The sequence below is a fragment of the Numida meleagris genome, chromosome 9 (genome assembly GCF_002078875.1).
Source record: "Numida meleagris isolate 19003 breed g44 Domestic line chromosome 9, NumMel1.0, whole genome shotgun sequence".
Taxonomy (NCBI): domain Eukaryota; kingdom Metazoa; phylum Chordata; class Aves; order Galliformes; family Numididae; genus Numida; species Numida meleagris.
The window spans coordinates 18190093-18210228 of NC_034417.1; the positions used below are offsets into that span (position 1 = coordinate 18190093).

The 20136-nt window shown below is 44.1% G+C and overlaps 1 protein-coding gene across 1 annotated transcript in view; it reads left to right on the plus strand.

The window, feature by feature from the left end:
• The window catches only part of MAP2K1 (mitogen-activated protein kinase kinase 1), a 33642-nt gene continuing 15879 nt past the window's right edge, over window positions 2374–20136 (plus strand). Inside the window, exons 1-3 of the mRNA XM_021407928.1 lie at window positions 2374–2761; window positions 16900–17110; window positions 19345–19491. Of these exons, the coding sequence (XP_021263603.1) occupies window positions 2682–2761; window positions 16900–17110; window positions 19345–19491 (438 nt within the window). The 5' untranslated portion in view covers window positions 2374–2681. The remainder of the gene's footprint in view (window positions 2762–16899; window positions 17111–19344; window positions 19492–20136) is intronic.

Here is a 20136-nt window from a genome sequence, read left to right on the forward strand (position 1 = left end):
CTTAATAAATGCGTTTTCCTTCAGTCAGAGTGATTTTAACTGTGTTTAAAATGCGTATTCCAAAATACAAGAGCATCTCTTGTAGTCAGGAGCACATGTAATTTATTTTACATGTATTTATCGACAATGAAATTACATCTGTGATACATCCAAGCTCAATAATGAAGAAAATATATATGAAGTGTGTCTGTGTAGATGCCTACAAGGTACAAAAAATACTATGTAGATTAAAGCAGAGGATGATTTAAAAGTCTCTGCAGAGGAGTACAGTGTTATATAACATCCCGTATTTATTGAACAGATTAATCAATACTTTTGAAGAGAGTTTAATTAGCGACTGGGCTCGATGGCTGAGGTGGTGCTTTCCTCTCCAGTGCTTCTAATTGGGTGAGGAGCGTTTGCCAGCAGGCGCTGTTTATTGTTTCATTTTCCCCAGGAAATGAATGAGCGGCCACATGCTGATGGAACAATAAGTCAGAGAAAATAGAGCAACTTGCTTCGATTCTAGAAAACACTTCTGGGTTCTAGTTTAGTTGAAACTGAGATATTGTTTGTTTCCATGTTGGGCAGTGTTACCGCATTAGAAAAACTGCAGGGAACTAGCTCCTTATTTTATATTTTTGTCTCGTTGTCTGTTTTATGTTACACAAAGTATGGGAGAGAAAATCTGCAAGATGAGTGACTGGCTATTTCTACGTTTGAAGGATTTTCCTATTTGTGCAGTAGGGATGTTCCCCATCCAATACACCCTTGGCAAAATGGGTATGCTGGTGCCAGTGCTGCCGTGTTGGCGGGAGATCAGATTTCACTGTGTTATCTAAATTAAAATATTTGTGATTTATACCTCGTTAACCTCATATAAACAGTAGATTGTTCGGTTATCTTAAACATTATGTTTTCCTTTTTATGCAATGCAGGGGCTTGTAGGCCAGTTCTGAAAAAGAAAAGCGGTAATGCAGATAAACTTTTTTTTGACATATTTCTGTTTAGAGGGACACGCTCCAGTTCTACTTTTTCCAGTGGTGGTAGAATCAATAAATCAGAAAGTCTCCCTGTTCAGAAGCCATGCACAGAGATGACAGCACCTTGCGTTTGTTGTCTTTTCCTGTGTGATCCACCTTCAGAACCACCTGCTCCTTTCACCAAGAACGTCTGTATTCCCCAAACACCTTTTGTTTTGTGTTGGAAAACAGGCTTGTTTTTCCATTGCGAACACACCAGCTGAACCTATTGGTGCTACAGAAGTTCAAACCGACTTACAGCAACCTTGAAATATTTCAGCCGTACAACGCTATCGTGTAATCAGTTATCCAGGAAACAATCACACGCCTATCAAGATCAGCATGATGGCCGCCATTAAAAAATGAGCAGCAACAAAACCCAAAGAAGGTGACGCTTTGAACAAAGCCCAAAGACCACTCGCTGTTGGTCTCTGTAAGGTTCAGGGGTGTAACGGCGCTGAGGAGCACGGCGATGGCAGGAGCAGCTACACGGGAGCTCATCCTGAGGTGTCATCAACACGCACGTACACCCTTGACTTTGTTTCTATATTCAGTCAATATAACATCGCTTTGTTTCCTGGCTGTAGATCAAAGGGCTTGAAAACAAGCGTGAGTTCAGCGGTTTGTCAAAGACAGCACGGGACCACGTGAGCAGCGTGAGTGCGATGTCTGCAGCTGTCCCTCACTGGGCAGGGTTTGCTGGGGACCGTGTCTGTGGGTCGCAGAGCTGCAGAAACACCTGGGACCAGATCTGATCGTCCTGAACAGCAGCAGCTGTAAGCAGGCAGGCCAGAAAAAAAATCTTCGGCATTGCATTTTCATACTCGTTTTGCTGTTTATAAATGGCCAATTTTAACTGTAACCTTCATTTTTCCGTTTTTGCTTCAAACATATACTTTGGAAAAAAAAGAGCAGCCATTCCCTGTACCTGAGGTTAACGCTGTAATTCTGAGTACAGCAGTTCCCGTCTACGGGTACATTAATGACCGTCTGTGAGAGAAATAAGGGACACACTCCATAAAGCATTGTTAAACATCGTGTTTTTTTTCCATGGAGGACACGATGTCACTTGGAGACTTCTCAGTAATAGACCCCAAACTTTCACAAAGTCTCGAAACGTGTGAAGCAGAGGCAGGTGCCTGCCGCGCTGCGCTGCCGCCCCCAGCAGCGGCCTGCGGGCTGCCGAGCCCAGCGTTCACCCGGCTGAGAAACCGCGTTTAAAAGCCCAGCACCGACTGCAGCCGCCCCGCAACCCGCGCGGAGCCCCACAGGTGAGGGCAGGGCGTAGTGAGGGCACGGTCTCGAGTCGGCTTCGCCGCCCCCAGTGCGCACGCGCCCGCTGACCGCGCCTGCGCGCCGGTCGGGCCGGGTGGTGTGCACATGCGCAGTTCCGGGGAAGGGCACATTTTGAGCCCGGGCAGTTTTTCTCCGTCGGGAGCTGTCGGTCGGCAGCTCGGTGCCGCTCCTTCGGGCAGGCCGGCGCTGGGCGGGTCGGCGGCTGCGGGGCGCCGGAGCGGCAGCGTCGTGGCCTCGGCTCCTTCTGGGGGAGGCGGCCGCGCGCTGCTCTGGCGCTGAGGGGCAGCCCCCAAGTTTGCTTCGCCTCGGGAAGTCTCTCGGACCTGGCCGAAGTGGGGCCGCGGCCGCTCCGTCCGTCACGCTCTGCGCTGGCCGAGGGGGAACATGCCCAAGAAGAAGCCGGGGCCGATCCAGCTCAACCCCGCTCCGGATGGCTCCGCCGTCAACGGGACCAGCTCTGCCGAGTGAGTGGAACCCGGGGGCGGCGGGGTGCTCGCTGAGGGGCCGGGCGCGGCCGCCCCTCCCGGGTTTCGAACCCGTGGTCCCGAGGAGCTCTTTTCCCTGCAGCTCTCCCCGCCCGGAGCGGCCCGGCCCGGTTCTAGCAGCGTGCCGTGGCTGCGGCCGGGGCCGTGCCCCCTCGGGCTGAGCTGCCGCGGGGCTCCTCGGCGGGCAGCGGGCGGTGTCGGGGCGGTGAGCAGCGCCGGGCGGGTGCGTGAGCTGAGCGGGCTGGGAGGGGAGAGCCGAGGGGAGAGCTCTGCGCCTGTGTCGGTAATGGGGGTCTGTTACATTCTTCGATTATGTAATTACACAACGAGGGCCAAATTCTATGCTTCTAACAGTGCATTTCGTAGGTGTGTGTAGGAGAAGTGACATCAGGAGTCACAGATCTATAAGAAAAGTGTGGGTTTCTTTTTCCTTCCTTAGCTTTAAACTAAACCAGCGCTAATCTGAGTAAATCTTTTTTTCAGTAATTAGCGTGTAACGCTGGGTATATCAGGGAGCGTGTTGGGAGAAAATGCCTTTGAGCTTTCCTGGATGTAATGTTGGTAAGCGTTGTGATCTGAGAGAAAGGATGCGGGGTTTGAGCAAACTGCGAGCGTGCTTTGTGCAGGGGAGGGAGGGCAGCGAATGCGGAATCCCACTCGCTTGCAGGACAGGTGGGTCTGGGTTAGCGTGGGCTTCAGTTTTGCAGTCAGTGTCGGCGCCGTGAGGTATTTGTTACAAACAGAGTTTGTGTGAGGTTGATAGATCTGTGTTCGCCGCTTAGTTCCTGGGCGGAGGTGATGGGCTAGCTGGTAACAGAGGTGCGAGCTGTGGGTGTGTGTGGAAGAGCAGATTCCTTCCCCTGTATGGTTAGTTCCTTGGATACCCAGACTGTGCTCTGATGTGCTTATGTTCTGCTGTCAGGGAACACAGTGCAGAATTGCAGCGAGCTGTGCGCATCTCAGGCTGAAAGTGTTCCACGTGTGCTGCTGTTGTTGCCACATTTTCAGGCAGGCTCAGATCTCACTTAACCACCTGAGCGTCACAGAGTGCACACAGTGTCTTACAGCTCCAGCTGTGGCACTTCCAGCAAAGTCTTTTGATGGTGAGCTGAAGGATGAGCTCTTTAAAAACTCTCCTGTGGTGGGGATTCACAACTGTATCCGAGAAATGTGATCTGAAATATTACACATTTCTTCTGGATTGATAGGGAAAAAGATCTTATTTTGTATTTGTCCGTACATCATCTTCTAGGTGATTTTCTTCAAGGCAGATGTGGATATGTTGATTTCATTTTCAGGGATCCCTTTTGCATGATGGTCTTTGATGCAGTACATCTGATGTACCTATCAAGTGCTTGTTTCACTGCCAAAAGTTAATCAGCAGACATACTATATTAAATACTGTGGTTCTTAAATATTTCTTCATACAATAAATGTTATCATCTTTAATTGATTTTACCTGTCTGATATCATTGGAAACTTACAGAGACTCATGGGAGTACTGAGTCGTGTTTACACTGATGGGCTGTCTTGCTGCACTTTCTGTTTTGTGTGTTAATTCATTTGATATATATGCATCTCCTAAGCTTCTGCTCTTTGTTATATATTGGACCTATACATGACTTTTGCTAAGGTTAAATTTGTATCAGGTATTCTTAAAAACAGCTTAGTGGAAAAGCAGCTCCAGTAACCTGTCATCCCATACACAGCTAGAATTAGTTTATTTATGGCAACATACCCTTGTCCTGCAGATAACACATCCTCATTGTGAAAGACTTTAAATTACTAAGAATCGTTGCTTCAGAATTTGGAAATGGCTTTGGAATGAAGCTGAAGAAGTTTTGGCTTTTTACTTTTTTTAAAATCTCTAAGGTGATTGATTTTCTGCTCAGTGATTTTTCCTCTTGCTCAGCAGTTGAAATAAACAGTAGAGGTGTTTGAATACCACACGTACACTTTGTAAAGCTTTGTTCTTGACTTAATGGAATTTTGGCCCTGAGTCTCCAGCCACTCGTCTGCTTCCAGAATACACAAACCTGTCGCTTTGATGCAAGGGATCCTGGCTGCTTCCCTGTTCTCCCCCAGAGCAGAGAACCTTGAGAAAAGGGATGAAAAATACGCTGAAATTATTTAGTGAAGTAAAATGAAGACTGAGTGAGAGGTGAGGTGGTTGTTCTCTGTAAATAAGTGAAGGAAGCTTTTTGGGCCCCAGGACAATGTTGGTCCAAAACCAAACGGCTATAGGTTGGCCGGCAGTAATCTTGTATTAAACATCGGAAGCTTGCTAGCTGTCAGTCCAAAGGTTCTGCAGCATATTCAAAAGAGATTATGGGGGTCACATACCCTTGCTGACTTTAAAATACTGGAGCTCAGTATTTCTAGGAGTGGGTGCATATGGTACTTGCGCTTCCTGGCAGAAACTAAGTGGGAAAAGCAGAAATAAGAGGAGGAGACGGTGACTCAGGGTGCCCTGCTTCCTGTGCCTCTTGTCCACATCCTCGTCCTTATTTGGCATTGGGAATTCATTGACTGGAGTGAGAGAGCTTGCAGTGCGAGGTGTAGTGCCTGAAGTATGCGCTGGGGCTTGATTCTTGCTCACATAAATGTGCTGTAAACCCAGGCAAAATATTATAGAGGAGAACTGAGGTGCCTCTGATGTAAATAAGCACATACTGAATATTTTCTTCAATCCCACAATGTTTTTCTCTGACAGCAGGTTTTGTTAGTTGTAACTTGTTATATGTAGTTATTACTTCAATAATTTGTGCAGGATGTTTTGCTTCTCTCTGGTGCCTTCCGAATCCCTGGCTGCCCTCCTGCACACCAGAGAGAACTCACCACCAGATCTTCCTGCGCCGGGAGCTTCGCTTCTGCTTTTGACGCTTCCTGCTGAGGAGCAGTCACGCAGAGCAGGACCTGTGCTGCTGTCCCCGGTGCCTTGTTGCTTGGGATCATCAGGGTGAAGCCAGGTAGCACTGGGCAGCTGCGGGCTTCTTCATTTATTTTCTGGTACTTCTGGAGCTGTGCAGGCATGCATGTGCGGAGATTTTATGGAGATAGTGGGAGAAAGATGAAAGAAAACTGTATGTAATAAGAGGGATGCTTCTTCCCTTTTGACTGATGTTGGGGTAGCTCACTCTCTTAACAGCTAAAAGAAACGAAAGTCTCCACTTTCTCTTCCTCTCAAACTTCTTTTCCCTATCCCTTGGAATATCTGACAGCTGTTACCAATTGCTAGAAATTCCTAAATTTATTTAAAAATGTGGGCTTTTATTCATTGGAAGGTATGATTTGTAAGTTGGGCTGCATAATGAGTTTTGAAATCTTCCACTGGTCTCAGGATTTTGCATTAAAACTCCCACGTCTGTAAGTGTTTATATATATATAAAGTGATTAAATCCATGCCTTGGGATATAAGTTATGTTTAATGACAGATCATGTGTATAGAATGTTTTTGCATATAGCATAGATGTTATCAAATGTTCATTTGAAAAAGTCAAAGAAATAGTCCATATATTTTTGTCATTGAGCAGGAAAAGCCAACAAGCCACAAAATGCGATGAAGCCTTATAATATCTGAGCTCATTTGTCTCTTGTGGAAGTGATTAATGCTGCAGTGAAGAGTGTGTTAATGTTTGTCACTGCTTACAATCTTTAATTTTGGAAGAGACGCTTTGTGATTGCTTTGCCTGTCCGTCGCTTACACTTAGATCTGTCTGCCTATTGCCATAGCTACTCTGAAGCCTTGCTTCTTCCCTTTGCTGAGTAAATAAAGATGACTACTGCCTCTGGTAATATAATTGGAACTTTCCAGAAATGCCTGGAACTTGAATTTAATAGACGAAAAGAATTTTTTTAATTTACTGTCACTGCCTTTCTGTTGTATAAGCATTTCTATTGAGAAAGTAGTTGCAATTGGAAATACCTTTTTTCTTTTTTTTCCCCAGTCTGTTTAAAGAATTCCAAATACACAGCTCACGTATCCTCATGTCAACTGATTTCCCCCCAGTCCAGGCTAAGCTTAGACTCCTGCTCTAGAGGAATAGCCTGATGCTAGTCTCAGGTGTGACGTGGAGAGTTATCATATGAGGTAGAACAGCAGAGTAAGATATTCCTGTCTGTCTGGATTAAAAACAGTGTGAAAGAACGCTTTTATTTTAACGAGGAAAAAAAGTGTGAAAGGAAAGGTAGCATGTGGAGCTTACATCTTCCTTTAACACGCTGTAAGGAGGCAGGTCTTTGAGAAGAATGCAAGCAAACACTGCCTGCAGCTTTGTACCACCTTAGAACTGTTTTTTTTTTTCCCAGGACATGACTTAAGAGAAAGTCCAAAGGTGTTCTGAACTCTTCCTAACCTCACTGTTGCTGGTGGTGCTGCGTGTTCTGAGCTGCTGGAACCAAAGAGTGACTTCTTAGAAACTGGTGACCAGCGAAGTCTGGTTGTAAGGGAATGCATAAATTCTTAACATATGTTAGCTTTTTCTTGTTGCTTGCTACTTATTCTCTTTCAATTCATTAAGGAAGTCTCTGACTCAGCTGGCATGACCTAGGAGTACAGCTGCCCGCGTTTGATAGTCGAAAAATAATTTGGGAATTGCAAAAGTGGTTTGGACTTCAGTTTGTATTGAAACTTTGAAAAGTTGCTTACTGTGTGTCTTGGAACTTTTGTCAGTATCTTTCTCAAGGGAACTTCAGCTTGGGCTTTGTATGAGTTGGTTGGGCTGGGAGGTTGCTTTTCTAATTTCTTTGATCATCAGGCTTGTATTGAAACCAAGAGGGATGCGAGGTGAGCAGCACTCAGAGGCTGTGGGGAGCAGGCCTTGCTCCAAGGGTTTTTACTCCTGCACAGGGTAAAGCTTTCGGCTCAGTTTTCTTGGATATAAGTTTAGATGAAGTGAAAGGAAGGAAGGTCTTTGCCGGTTTGTTCATTGTAATGCTTACTGGGTCACTTCTGCTTGTTGGCTTTTTATTTTTTTCTGTGTAGATTATTATTATTATTTTATAATCAGAAAGTCTCTGCTGAGAGGCAGCTCGTGTATGGAATTCCTTTGACTTCAGGGCATTTTTGCATGCGTGCAGTGTGCTGGGAGGTTAGATCTGAATGAGCTGGCAGGATTGCATTGATGTTGAATGTGTACACTGAATTACTGCAGACTTGTAAACACTTAAGATAGGGGGGGGAAAAATCTTTTTTCCTGCCCCTTGTTAATGAAGCATTAGCCAAGCTAACAAATGCGTGTGGCATGAGAATGCATTTTAGGCATGCAGTCATAAATGCCAGATACTTCTAAGAAAACAGTGTTTTGTAATTCGCTAAATCCTCCAAATTTAGGTTAAAACATACTTGCTTAATGACTTTTTTAATCTGCTTCAGTCTGACGTTGTCCTTCATTGAATTAGAAATACCATTTTAACAATTAAGAAGCCAGTCCAGCACATGACATGTCACAATAAAGCAGAGTAAAAGCTTAAAAGCTTGCTTGCATGTCTTACCTCTTTACGTTTTTTCTGTGTGCGTGTGCTGAGGAAATACCTAAGTGAGCACACACAACTAACACAAGTGGCAAATAGACCTTTGGTGTTCTTAATTGTGAGCTAGAAGCTTTCTGTCAGGTGTGGATGTAGGAAAGAGTTCTAGGACAGTTAGCACTGATGTAAGAGTGCAGAGTCTTGTTGTGCACTTAGACCTGGGTGTTATAACTGTAATGGAAACTTATTTTCATTCCTCATGACTTTGTCATTGTTCAGAAAGCCTCGATCAGTTTAGGAGCACTAAATAGACTGTGCAGTAGAAGTTAGTGTTGCTGTATTTTGCTGAGATCTAAGGTAAGGAATGTGCCAGCTGCTAGTTTGGATCCTGACATTTTTTTCTGCCCACACCAGTTCTGCAGATAGAATTACAAAGGTGGGATTTCATAATGGGACGTGTGCAAGATCCTGCTGCTCTGGAGCCTCAGTCCTCCTCTTGCTCTGACCGTGCATTCCTGGGGCTTTCCTTGTCCCATCTCTTCCAGTGAGCCAGCTATCCGTGTTGAACTGCCAGTTTTCCCACCAAAGAATCTCAGATAAGTTTGGCTGGGCAGTCTTCTTCTGCTCACGTTAGCATTGATGTAGCCACACGGTGAACTTAATCAAGGATATAATCCAACTGAACATAGGCAGTATTTTGCAATGAAGTTTTAAATGTGTGTGTTCTGAGTGGCTCAGGAATGAATGACTGGGGCAGAATGGGGCATAGCCACCTCCTGTGGGAAGAGCCCATGTTGCTGTAGGGTTACGTAGCAGTGCTCCCAGAGCCTGCGAGGTACACGGAGATGCTCTGAAATCCAGCAATTACTGCAGTTCCTGAGCAGTGCATCTTTTAATTGTATAGTCCTAGGTCTTCCTCTCAAGAGGACCAGATTACTTCTGGGACCTTTCAGTATTACTTAGTAGCTGAAAATGACCTTTTCTTATTTAAAAAAATAAATAAATAAAGCTGGAAGGGACTAGGCAAACCTCACATGTGCTGAAATTACTTGTTTGGCGTGACAGCAAGGCTGCTGCTGTTAGTCTGGGCAAAGGATCTTTGCTGAAGCATTGTCTGGAGGAAGAAAAAAGCCTTGAGAATTGCAGGGAATTTTCGTGAGGCAGGAAATTCATCAGGCAGCTGTTGGAGTGGGGGTCAAGTAAGTATTTTAACATGCACAGGAGGGATATTCTGAAATGGACAGGGGAAGGAACTGTCAGTTGGATGGTCTCTTCACATTCTAAGCATTCTCATACAAAAGCTCCCCCCCGTGCTCTTCCCCATGCTACCCTCTGTGCTGCTCCTGGCAGCTGCCTTTGTTCTCTGTCATTGCCCTGCAGGTGGGCTGGGGTTGGAAGGTTCCTGGGTCGCGCTGCCAAAGCACCAACGTGCCCATCCGAGGGAGCAGTGTTAGCTGGCAGCATCAGTTTGTAGCTTGGTGAATTTTGGGGGGAGGCTGTTCTTTCTTCCGAAGTGTTTTCTTTGGAAGGAAGCAGTGGAACTTTTTGTTCTGAAGGCTTACTGATACATCATAAGGAATGAGCAATCAGGTGATTTCTGGTTGATACACGTTCGGTGTTATTTACTCAGGCAGTCTCTATTATGCTTAGGAATGAGTGTAGAATCCTGCCTGCCAGTCAGCACTGCAGGAATTGAGCAACTGGGGAGGGCGGACTCGCTGCTCGGGATCCCCTTGCAAACATCTGGTGAGAAGCTGTCCTGAACCTGACTCGTGTCCGAGCAAGAGGAGAGGGAGCTGCAGCAGGGCTTTGCCTGCTGGCAGCTGGGGGTGTGGGTTCCTGCTGGCACGCAGCAGGGGGAAGTGCACGGGGCAGCTGCTGCTGCGTGTTACACGCGAAGGCACGAGCAGACTGTTCCAGCATTGCTACCTGTGTGTGACCCCTTGCACAAACGAGCACTTTCCTAAATGTCTACCCGAAGGCTTTTACAGCACAGCTTCCTGGCAGCTTGTCTCTTTCTTTTGTTCTTTGTTGTTGTTTTTGTGACTCTTTGCTCTTCCCAAACTTTTTCCAGCGTGGTGGGAAGATGAGCCAATAGCTTTGATGCAAGAATCTAATGCACTACTTTTTTTATATACAGAGATATTCTGCCTTTATATAGGGGTGTGTGTACATGGATATTTCTGTATGTATTGTTACAGACTGTACGTATAAAATCAAAATGATTATTTCCTTTACTAAATGGTAATATTTGTGGAACTCATCTTATATAATCTCCTTCAAAAAGATCGAAACGTTCTGTTCAGCTATAGCTTTTCTTTGTTATGTTTTATCTGCATATTCGGGCACTTCTCTTTCCCCATCCCTGATGCTTACTTGCAGGCTTTGGCAGCGTTCCTGCTCCCTTGCTCTGCTCTTGCCCCTGAGGCTCGGAGCTGTGATCTTGGGGTTGTGAGCATGGTAAGCAGATACTGTAACATCATCTCTTTGTTACTGTAGTGTCTCTAAAGCCGTGTCCTTCCCCATCAGGGAGCTGTGAGGATACTGAAGCCGTTGCTATTGCCCTACCTAGCCCTTGGTTTTATTAAATTCTACTCAAAAGTTTAGAGACCTAATTAAAACATTTCAAAATCAGGACTTGTTAATACACATGTGTAAGTTGATAGTTAGAATTTTGTAAGATCTGTTTATGCTCTGTGTTGTTTAGAATCCCCAACAAGCTTGTGTCCCTAAGGAGGCGTGGATTGCCCCGTGGCTGGGAATAGCAGCAGTGGGTGCACAGCTGTGTGTGGCAGGAAGATGCAGAGCTTGGTGATGTGGTTCTTGAGGTTGTTTTTTTTTTAAATTGACATAGCGCAGTTAATTTGCTACAAACTTCAGTTGCAGCACTGCAGCAGGTCCAGAGGAAGCTATTGACAGAGCAGAGTACTGGTTGTAAAGTTTAGCCACAGCATCAAATATGGAAAGGGGGGGGGGCTGGAGCCCTGCTGGCAGCTGCTGCTGCCCAGGGTGGAGGTCTGTAACCCAAGTGGTGCCTGCGAGCAGCTGCTGAAGGAAAGAAAAGGATGGAAAGCTGATGTCTGTCCCTTTGTACCGCTGTTCATGTCTGCTGCTTTGTCTCTTGGGTGAGCTCAGCCTCCAGATCAGATGTGTTATCTGACACTTCTGCTGCTTTGGAAAGGCGGTCTGAGCAGTTCTGTGGCATACCGGTTGGGCTTGAGCAAAAGAGGAATGCCTACCTCGCTGCTCAGCCTACAGGGGACTCTCACGTTGTGCCAGTTGTTGGAGATCTGAAGTCGCATCACATTCTCTTTAAAACACACACCTTTTGGCTTTAGAAAAATGAGAGACTGTATTTTAAGTACAATTAGTCTGGCAGGAAGCTTTTCAGACAGGAAAATTTTGGTTAGTTTCGTGTACATTTTACTAAGAAATAGATATGCTTTGGAGTGATCTCCTTTTTCTCAAAATGTGCCTTACCATCTCTGCATCCTGAAAACGGAATGGTATGTTGAGGTGTTAGTAAAGGGCACTTGTATTGGGCAATCCCACCTAGAGGTCACGGTCATTTATGAAGGACTTCTAACATGCAGTATTGAAAATGAGTGGGAGTTGGAAAACAGTGGATGTTTCCCATGTTACTCGCACAGAGTGAGGTCAGATATTTTTGTTTTATGTGCATGTTTTCTGAGGCTGCCCTGGAGCCAGTCCAGAAGCAGAGGCACCTGTCCTGTACACTGTGCACTGCTCAGATCACATTTTCCATCTTATTCTCTGAACTGTTCTGTGTTTAAGGTTTTTTTTCCAACTTAACTTTGCCTTTTTGCCCAGGTTTGGCACTGTCATGCAAAACAGTAGTTTGCCTTCTCGAAACTGCAGAATGCCTTCATGTTCTTCCTATTTTGTTTCAGCTCCTTGGTTGAGGTTGTTCATGGAAATAATGTAGTGAAGTGCCTACTTTCTCCTTTGGATTGACAGCTGAGTAGGCTTGGGGAAAGTGTTACTGTCACTGTTCTAGAAAACAGCCCCTAAGCTTGTGTCCTCATCTGACAGCAGAGCTGCAAGTGAATGTACTTCTTTATGCTTTTTCTCTTGCTAATTGTTGAGCTTGCAGAACTGATCATGATAGCTTTGAACAGCTATGTGACAAATTACTGTTAGAGACAGCGTCGGGTTTCTACTTCCTCTTCCAGTTTTCTTTCCTGAAGTAGACTTTGGGCTTGAGTGTAGTGTTAATGTAGACTTCAAGAGTTAATTTAGACTTTGCTAAAGTGAGTTTAAAGGAAATCTCAAGGATTTGGAGTATTGTTAGTGTGAACTAAGAGCAAGGAGCTGTCTTCTCTTGTTGCAGCATTACATAGTGGAAGGCTATGGCAGTATTTCTCTTCTCCTCGGTTCAGAGAGCAGCTGTACTCTCAGATGTCTAATGCATCTCCTTCAGAAGTGCTTCCCTCAGTGCTGAGGTGGCTGCCCCCAAAAGTACAAACTGAAGGCTCTTCTTGCCTGCTGCCCATCGTGGTGCACAGAGGGAGCATGCTTTGCAGAATCTGTTGTTCCTTTTCACTCAGTGTGAGTGTGAAAATCAGAGTGAGGAAAGAGTTGCTCAGCAGCATCCTCTGACTCACTGGTGCAGAGGTCCTGTAGGCAGGGGCAGAGGTGGAACTCCTCCCTGTGCATCAGAGGATGGTTGTTGCTTGACCCAAAAGGGTCTTATTTGCATTTGGTGGGAAAGTGCTCTATAGGTGAGTTCTGTTCTGCATTATAATACTTCAGAGGTTACGGAAGTGCCGTGTGACCATTAATGTTCTTAGAGTGTGAAAAGAAAGAAGCAGTGTTGACTTAATGGGAAGGATCCGACCTGCTGGAGGGCAGGCAGAGATGATTCCACCTCCAAAACACCTGTGACTTGGTGCTGCCTTTGGAGAAGGAAGAACAACCCCAAATTTATATTGAATGTGAAGTCGAAGTTTTGGTTGCTCTTTATTTTCTTCATCTAGAGGAGAAGTCTTGTAATAACTGTCCCTGCAGTTCAGTAGTTATGGCAGTGCTATATGAGGTGGTATTGTCAGCTAGCTATACAGCATCTTCAGCCACTTCTCCCTGTTGATTAAGGAGGCGTTCATTGGACGCATCCTGTGTCATTACGCTGTGTCTTTAACGAACGGGGAGAACAGTGCTGACCTCCCTGCTGCTTCATTCAGATGATCACATTACAAAAGCTGGATTCTTTCCCTGGTGCACTGTGTTAGTGTGTGCTTGGCTTCAGAAGCGATAGCGATGGATTGAATGATAACCTGTTGCTTCCGAGTAGCGCCTGGAACGGGGAGCACTGAGGTGGTTTTGATGATTTCCTGCTTTGATGGAACCCTGGCAGAGGCATAGCTTTTTGACAGTGAAAAAACAGCTCCAAGACTGCAGAAGGTAATGGTGATGAATTTTAATAGGAATCTGTCTTTTTTTTTGAGTTAGTTCTATGTAAGATTAAGTACCTCCTCGTGCTGCTTCTGGAGGCGGCTATTGGCACACCGGCATTCTGCTGCTCATAGAGCTTCCTTAGCATCCTCCTGGGGTCCTACTGTGGCATTGAACTGTGTATTCCATCTTCTGTATTTGTTGTTTTGGTTTAATTTGTAGAACTTGGAATGCAGTGATGTGCCTGCTGCCTACGCATCTGTTTCTGTATGTTCTTTGCAGTTCAGCATTGTTCTGCCTTCATGCTGCAATGGTCCAGGTAATGTCCCCATTACTGGTTGGGAGCAGGATTGCTGCAGAAGCCAGAGTTAAAGGCTGCAGCTTTCTAACCCTCATTTCCTTTGAATACTGGAACTAGATTAGCACCAGCTATTCTAATGCTACAAATACTCTTATTTAATCAATTTCCAGTACCTCCAGCAAGTGACCAGGATGAGAGAAGGTCAGGGGGCTGGACGGAATGTAACTATAAAAGTAACTGGAGATGTTACAGTTGGTTACAATCTGGGCAATAATTTGGACAATGTCTTTGAGTGAACTTCGATAGAAAGTTTTCAGATTCACTTTCTTTGCAGTTGAAGAATTAGTTCTGAAAAATACAGGTGAGACTTGAGAACTTAATTGGTGTTACTGCACATCACTGCAAGTAACAGAGGCCCTGCCATTAGAGCTGGGAACATGCTGGTGGTTCGGGTCCTGGTTTGCTCTGATACTGACAGGAGTTCTGAGGCCTTGGTTTTCCCCTCTGGAGGGGTGGGTCTGGCCTCAGATGGAGCAGAGGTCTATTTTGCCTTCATATTTATTTGCTATTGTGTCCATGTTCTAGGTAAGTGGAGAAACCTGGCATGTTTGTTTGAACAAGAACACCAGCTATAACTTACACAGTCAGGCAAGGGAATGCCTCTCTCTAAATGTAAAGTTTGAGATTGAGACAAGTAATGTTTTAAAAAAAATAAATAGAATGCATATCTGTGTAAAGCTAACACAGATATGATGAATGCTGTCTTAGCAAGCTGTTGTCTTTCATGCCAAAGCATCGGCCTGACCGAGTATTTGTTTCCTCACACTGGCACGTTGTCTGCTCCAGGCCACGTGCACCAGCATCTCAGTGTTGTCTCCAGGCTCAGAAAGGCTCTTCTGCTTCAGAGCAAAAACTCAATAGCTGTTTTCTCCAAAGCAGAGCGAAGAAAGCTATGTTGCATTCTGTTCCTGTGGCTCTAGTTCCTGTATTGCTGCAGGTGAGCAGCCCTACCTTAAGCAATCTCTAAAAAGACAGAGTTCAGCATTCCTCCTCAGAATTTGTGGGTGAATGTAGGGATTGCTTCTTGCTAGGGCAGGTTTGAAGAGGTTTTTTTCAAAGGAAACTGAAGTTCCCTGATAAGGTCACTTGGAGCCTGGGGCTTGTTGGTCTTAGTGGGTGACCTGGAAAAAAAGCATCCAGTGATAATTTACTTTATTTTACATGTTAGTAATTAGGGTTCAGAAACCTCTCTTAATGGGTCATCTTTCAAGTCTGACTTACAGAATTGTAATGTTTCTATGAGCTGTACTTATCTGTGGAGGGAAGTTCCTTATGGACTGTCCTGGGACACTTGTTGTGTGGCTGCCTTCCAGTTTGATGTTGCTGGTGTAAAGTACTGGATGAGGCCAGAAATCAGGTGGCATTTCCTTTCTGTAGGATAGCCTGGAAATGGAGTACATGCACCAGCAAGTTACTCTTATTTCTGCGGTGGAGAGAGATGTTGTGGTATAATTAGAGTAGAAAAAGTTCATCAGTTTGCTATGTAAGACTGTTCTGGTTTTGAGCAGCATTCCCAAAGTGCATTCGCCCAGAGCAAATATTTCTGTGGAACTTGCTCTTTGTTTTCTTTTTTTTGGCATGCAAATAGATGTCACTTTCTCAACATTGCTTGGTAGTCTTATGCCTAGAGTGACTAAATACGAAAACGAGTGACTGAACACAGCTCCTCTTTCCATCAGAGGTCTCATTCTGTCTCCTACTTAGTTTAGCTCTTCTGAGTGCTATCACTTCCTGTGTTAGCTTTGATTGCATCCTGTCTAGCATGCTTCAACTGATAAATGAAGTAAGAGCGTGGCAGTGCTTCAACTTTGAGTGATCATTTAGCAGGGAAGAGCTGAGAATGCTTGTGGGTTTTCTATTATTTGCCTTGCCTGAACCTTGGATGCCCTCAAGTCAAGATTGTTATCCTGTCTGGAGGTGCGGGCTTCCTAATTAAGAATTAGGAGTTGAGGGTGTCACCCTGAGACTCGGTTGTCCCATTGAGTCTGAGTGTTGTTTGTCATTGCTTCCTGGGGAGCTGGCCTCGTGTCCTCACAGCTGACCAGCACCATCCTGACTGCTCAGAGAACATGTCTCTCTGCAGTGTGCATTATGAAATGATGAACAGAAATAGTTCTCCTGGTTACTGATGAATCTTAATTGTGTTTTTTTTTAATCGAGAGTGGTGCAGACTGTAGAAGCAGATTCTTTTCTAGTCTTTCATCTTGCATTTCCTGGGGACATTGCCTTAAATTTGGCTAAACAAATCAGGTTCTTGCTGATTACTATTTCAATTGGAAGCAGGAAATTTTAAGTGAGCATTTAAGTTCTCAAACAACTGGGATGGGGTGTTTTCACAGGATCTGAAGTTAAATTATTAAAAAGAAATTAACTCTTGATATCTCAATGAGAAGCTCCTAAATGAATTATTAATAACATAATTGCGTGAAAAATCAATGGATTAAACAAGACGGTAGGAAATGACAACGTAATCCTTGAAAATGTGGAACTAAAAACAGCCTGGGGAGATGTGCAGTGATTCATGAGATCTCTGATCATGGATGCTGCTGAGTCATTGAGCCTACTTCTGTAGATACCAAAACTTACCACGCGTGAATTTGGACAGAACCTCAGTGATGCAGGAAACGGAGTATTGCCTGCTTGTGTTTGTCACTGCTTTATCTAGAATGAAATGCTGCTTACTTAAAACAGAGATCCAGTAATATGCATCTCATGGAGATGACTGTACAAGTCTGTTCCTTCTAGATAATGCATGTATAGGTGCAAGAATGTAGTGTAATCAGACTGAACTCAGTGATCTATTGCTCTTCCTCTTTCAACGCTGTTGAGTAAGCTCGACCTGCTTAACTATCAGCTTGTTCTTTTTGTTGTGCAGAACAAACTTGGAAGCGCTTCAGAAGAAGCTGGAAGAACTAGAGTTGGATGAACAGCAACGGAAGCGCCTGGAAGCTTTCCTTACCCAGAAACAAAAAGTGGGGGAGCTGAAGGATGACGACTTCGAGAAGATCAGTGAGCTGGGAGCAGGAAATGGTGGGGTGGTGTTCAAAGTATCTCACAAGCCTTCTGGCCTCATCATGGCAAGGAAGGTGAGTGCCTCGAAAGCAAGAAATTTAGAACAACCTTTACTGAGCAGGCTCTCTGAAGTATAATTTGGAGAAATAAGTGATGCTGACACACCAAGAAGTGCTTAATGCCAACTTACTGAAAAGTAGAAGTTAGTCTTGCTTATCCTATGCTTCTGATTTCTCAGAATTAGCAGTCCATGTTAGTGATGAGAGGTTAAGTATTACTTCCCTTCTTTCATCTTTTTCTCCCTTCCCTTCATTTTGGCAAATGTGGTCTTTTCATCAGTGTGTATATCTTTCAGAGAAAATGCAGTAGCCTCACTAACAAGTAGGAGGCCTACAAAGTTATCAAGAGCTGCAAGCTGGGGAAAGTGGCAATATCTTGTACTCTGGGTCAAAAGTTTAGAGGAATGGAAAAAAATAAATGCTCTGTAATTGCTTCCTTTACAGCTGCGGACCAGGAAAGGGCCCCTAGAGGATACAGAAAAAAATGAAAGCTCAAAAAAGTGAGGGAATGTACTGGAATACAGTGATGTCTCCTGCTTTACAGTTTCCTTTTGGGTGGAGGTGGATTCTGTGTAAAAAGGCACTTGACCTTCTGGGGATAATGCATATCAATGATTCAGCTTTATGCTGCAAAACCAATAGCAGTTGTGGCCTAGCTTATAAGAGAACTGAGAATTTGTTCCTTAAATAGCTTGATATTTTAAATCTCGTATATAAGAGGAGCTTTCACTTGCTCTCAAAATCCCTGGGAACCAAATACAGTTATGGCAATGCAGCTGTGACACTACAGGATTATTTCTGTTCCGGTACCTCCTGCCTCTTCCTTGTGTGAGTGACGTTCTTTGCACAGGTGGCACTTCTTATGAATCAGTGTGTCTGGGCATGCATCACTGTACCACAGTGGGTTAGGAAGCTGGCAGGCTACCCTGGTTCATGGGGAGCAGTTTAGTGTTCCAGCAAGATGAAACATGGTGCATGCTCAAGTGGCAGATGCCACTATTACACTGCACTGAAAATTTCCCTTTTTCAGCTGGGAAACTAAAGAAACTACTGTACGCCTTTGAAGAAGAGTGCACTGTTATCTTCCTTAAAATAAAGGGAAGCGTGCACATACTGACTTAATAATAACCATGTTTAGTATAGTGACAGTTGGGAGAGAAGTGTTGACAAATGCCCGCTTTTACGGGAGTGAGAATTGTGACATATGGAAGTCACTGAGGCTTTCTTGAACTAAACAAATTTACTTGATAATTTTTTACCTACTGTAAGTTTAACAGGAAATGTTACCCCAGTTCATCAGCGTTTGTTGCAACTGAGATGTTTGAACTGCAGTTTTCTTTCATATGCTGACCTCTTGTTCCATAATCAGAATTTAAAATTGTGATGACTTATTTTTACTGCCCATTCATGTTGGAGAAACCGCATGTTCTTTTCTGTTCTGTGTAATAGATATTGATTTAAAGTTTCTTCTGGTAGAATTTTGAGTTGAGGGGAAAAAAATACCAAGACTTACCCAGGATGTTGATATTACTCCTGCAGCTTGTGGATAAGAAAACATCTATCCCTTAAAAAGTTTATGTATGGAAATAGCATCTTGTTGATAAAATTGTCTTACCCTCAGGTCTTGCATGCAACGTTCTGCAGTCCTACCAGATGTTGATTTATCAGACGCCAACTTTTTTCAACATAACAGTGTTATTTACAATGTCAGTAGTTTTAAGAGACTGTCCCTTAGTAGCTGTTGCTCCTTACAACTTTTAACCAAAATAGGAACTTTTTGACCATTTTTTTAAAATGAGAAATTCCTGAAAGATTTGGAGGTTGTCTTGCTCAGAGATGGCATGGAGACAGAGCACTTGAGTAACTTGGAGAACATCTGTTGGTTTATATAATACAGTCTATTTTAGGGATAACTTCATGTTTCTGCTCTAAATCTGGTATTTCTCATGAACACTAATATTTCACCTTCCTCATTCTGTATTGTAATGTTTTGCCTTTCCCTTTGCTACTATGAAAACAAGAATTACTTTAGAGTTAAGCCATAGGATAGCTGTGATGGGAAGGGGCATTGGGAGGCTGTGTGGTCCAGCCTGCTCAAAGCAGACACCTGCATGGTCAGAGCCAGCTGGGTTACCCACATGGGCTTTGGAAACCTGTAGGCGTGGAGCCTACACACCCTCTGAACAAACTCCTTCCTTCTGGAAGGCCCCTTGCCACTAAGACTAGAGTAAGAATGGATTGTTTTGCAGTTGATTCATCTAGAGATCAAGCCAGCTATTCGAAACCAGATCATCCGTGAGCTGCAAGTTCTACACGAGTGCAATTCACCGTACATAGTGGGCTTTTATGGAGCTTTTTACAGTGATGGGGAAATCAGCATTTGCATGGAACACATGGTAAGTGCCATACTAATGAGTTGTAGCTTGAAGTTATTAACAGGTCATCTGTTCAAAATGTGAGTGTCAGCAGTTAACTAAGTGGGCTTTTCTGTGTGAGTAAAGAATCTGAAACCGTTCAGATTACCAATTTCTTCTCTTGTATCTGTGGTACTTTATATAAAACTTCTCAAAATTTAAAAATACTTACCTGATCTTGCCCTTCAAATGCTTGTTCTGGTTTAGGTTTGATTTTGTGCCGTATTAAGAGCACGCAGACCAGATGACACTGATGGGTATGGCACCTGTGGGGTCCCTAGTAGATCTGATCATGAGAAAGCTGATTTGCTGTGGTTCAGATGAATCCATGTTTTGTCTCTCTCAAATTTTACAGAAAATGCAGACAGAAAGGTTAGTGCACAAGAAGTGAACAAGCCCCCAAGGAGCTTAGGCAATGTTTTAAAGACCAAAAATATTTGTGAGTTTCATTTTAATAAAAAAGTACACATTATTCTAGGCACTGTTTGCCTTTCTGTAACCGTATGGAGCCAAACACAAGGTCAGTTTTCTATAATTAAAGGTTAGTGAATGTTTTCCTTGTTTATTTGAGGAATTTTTTTAACAACATGCAGTGCAGTAAGTCTGAAGACTTCTTTCCCTGACAAA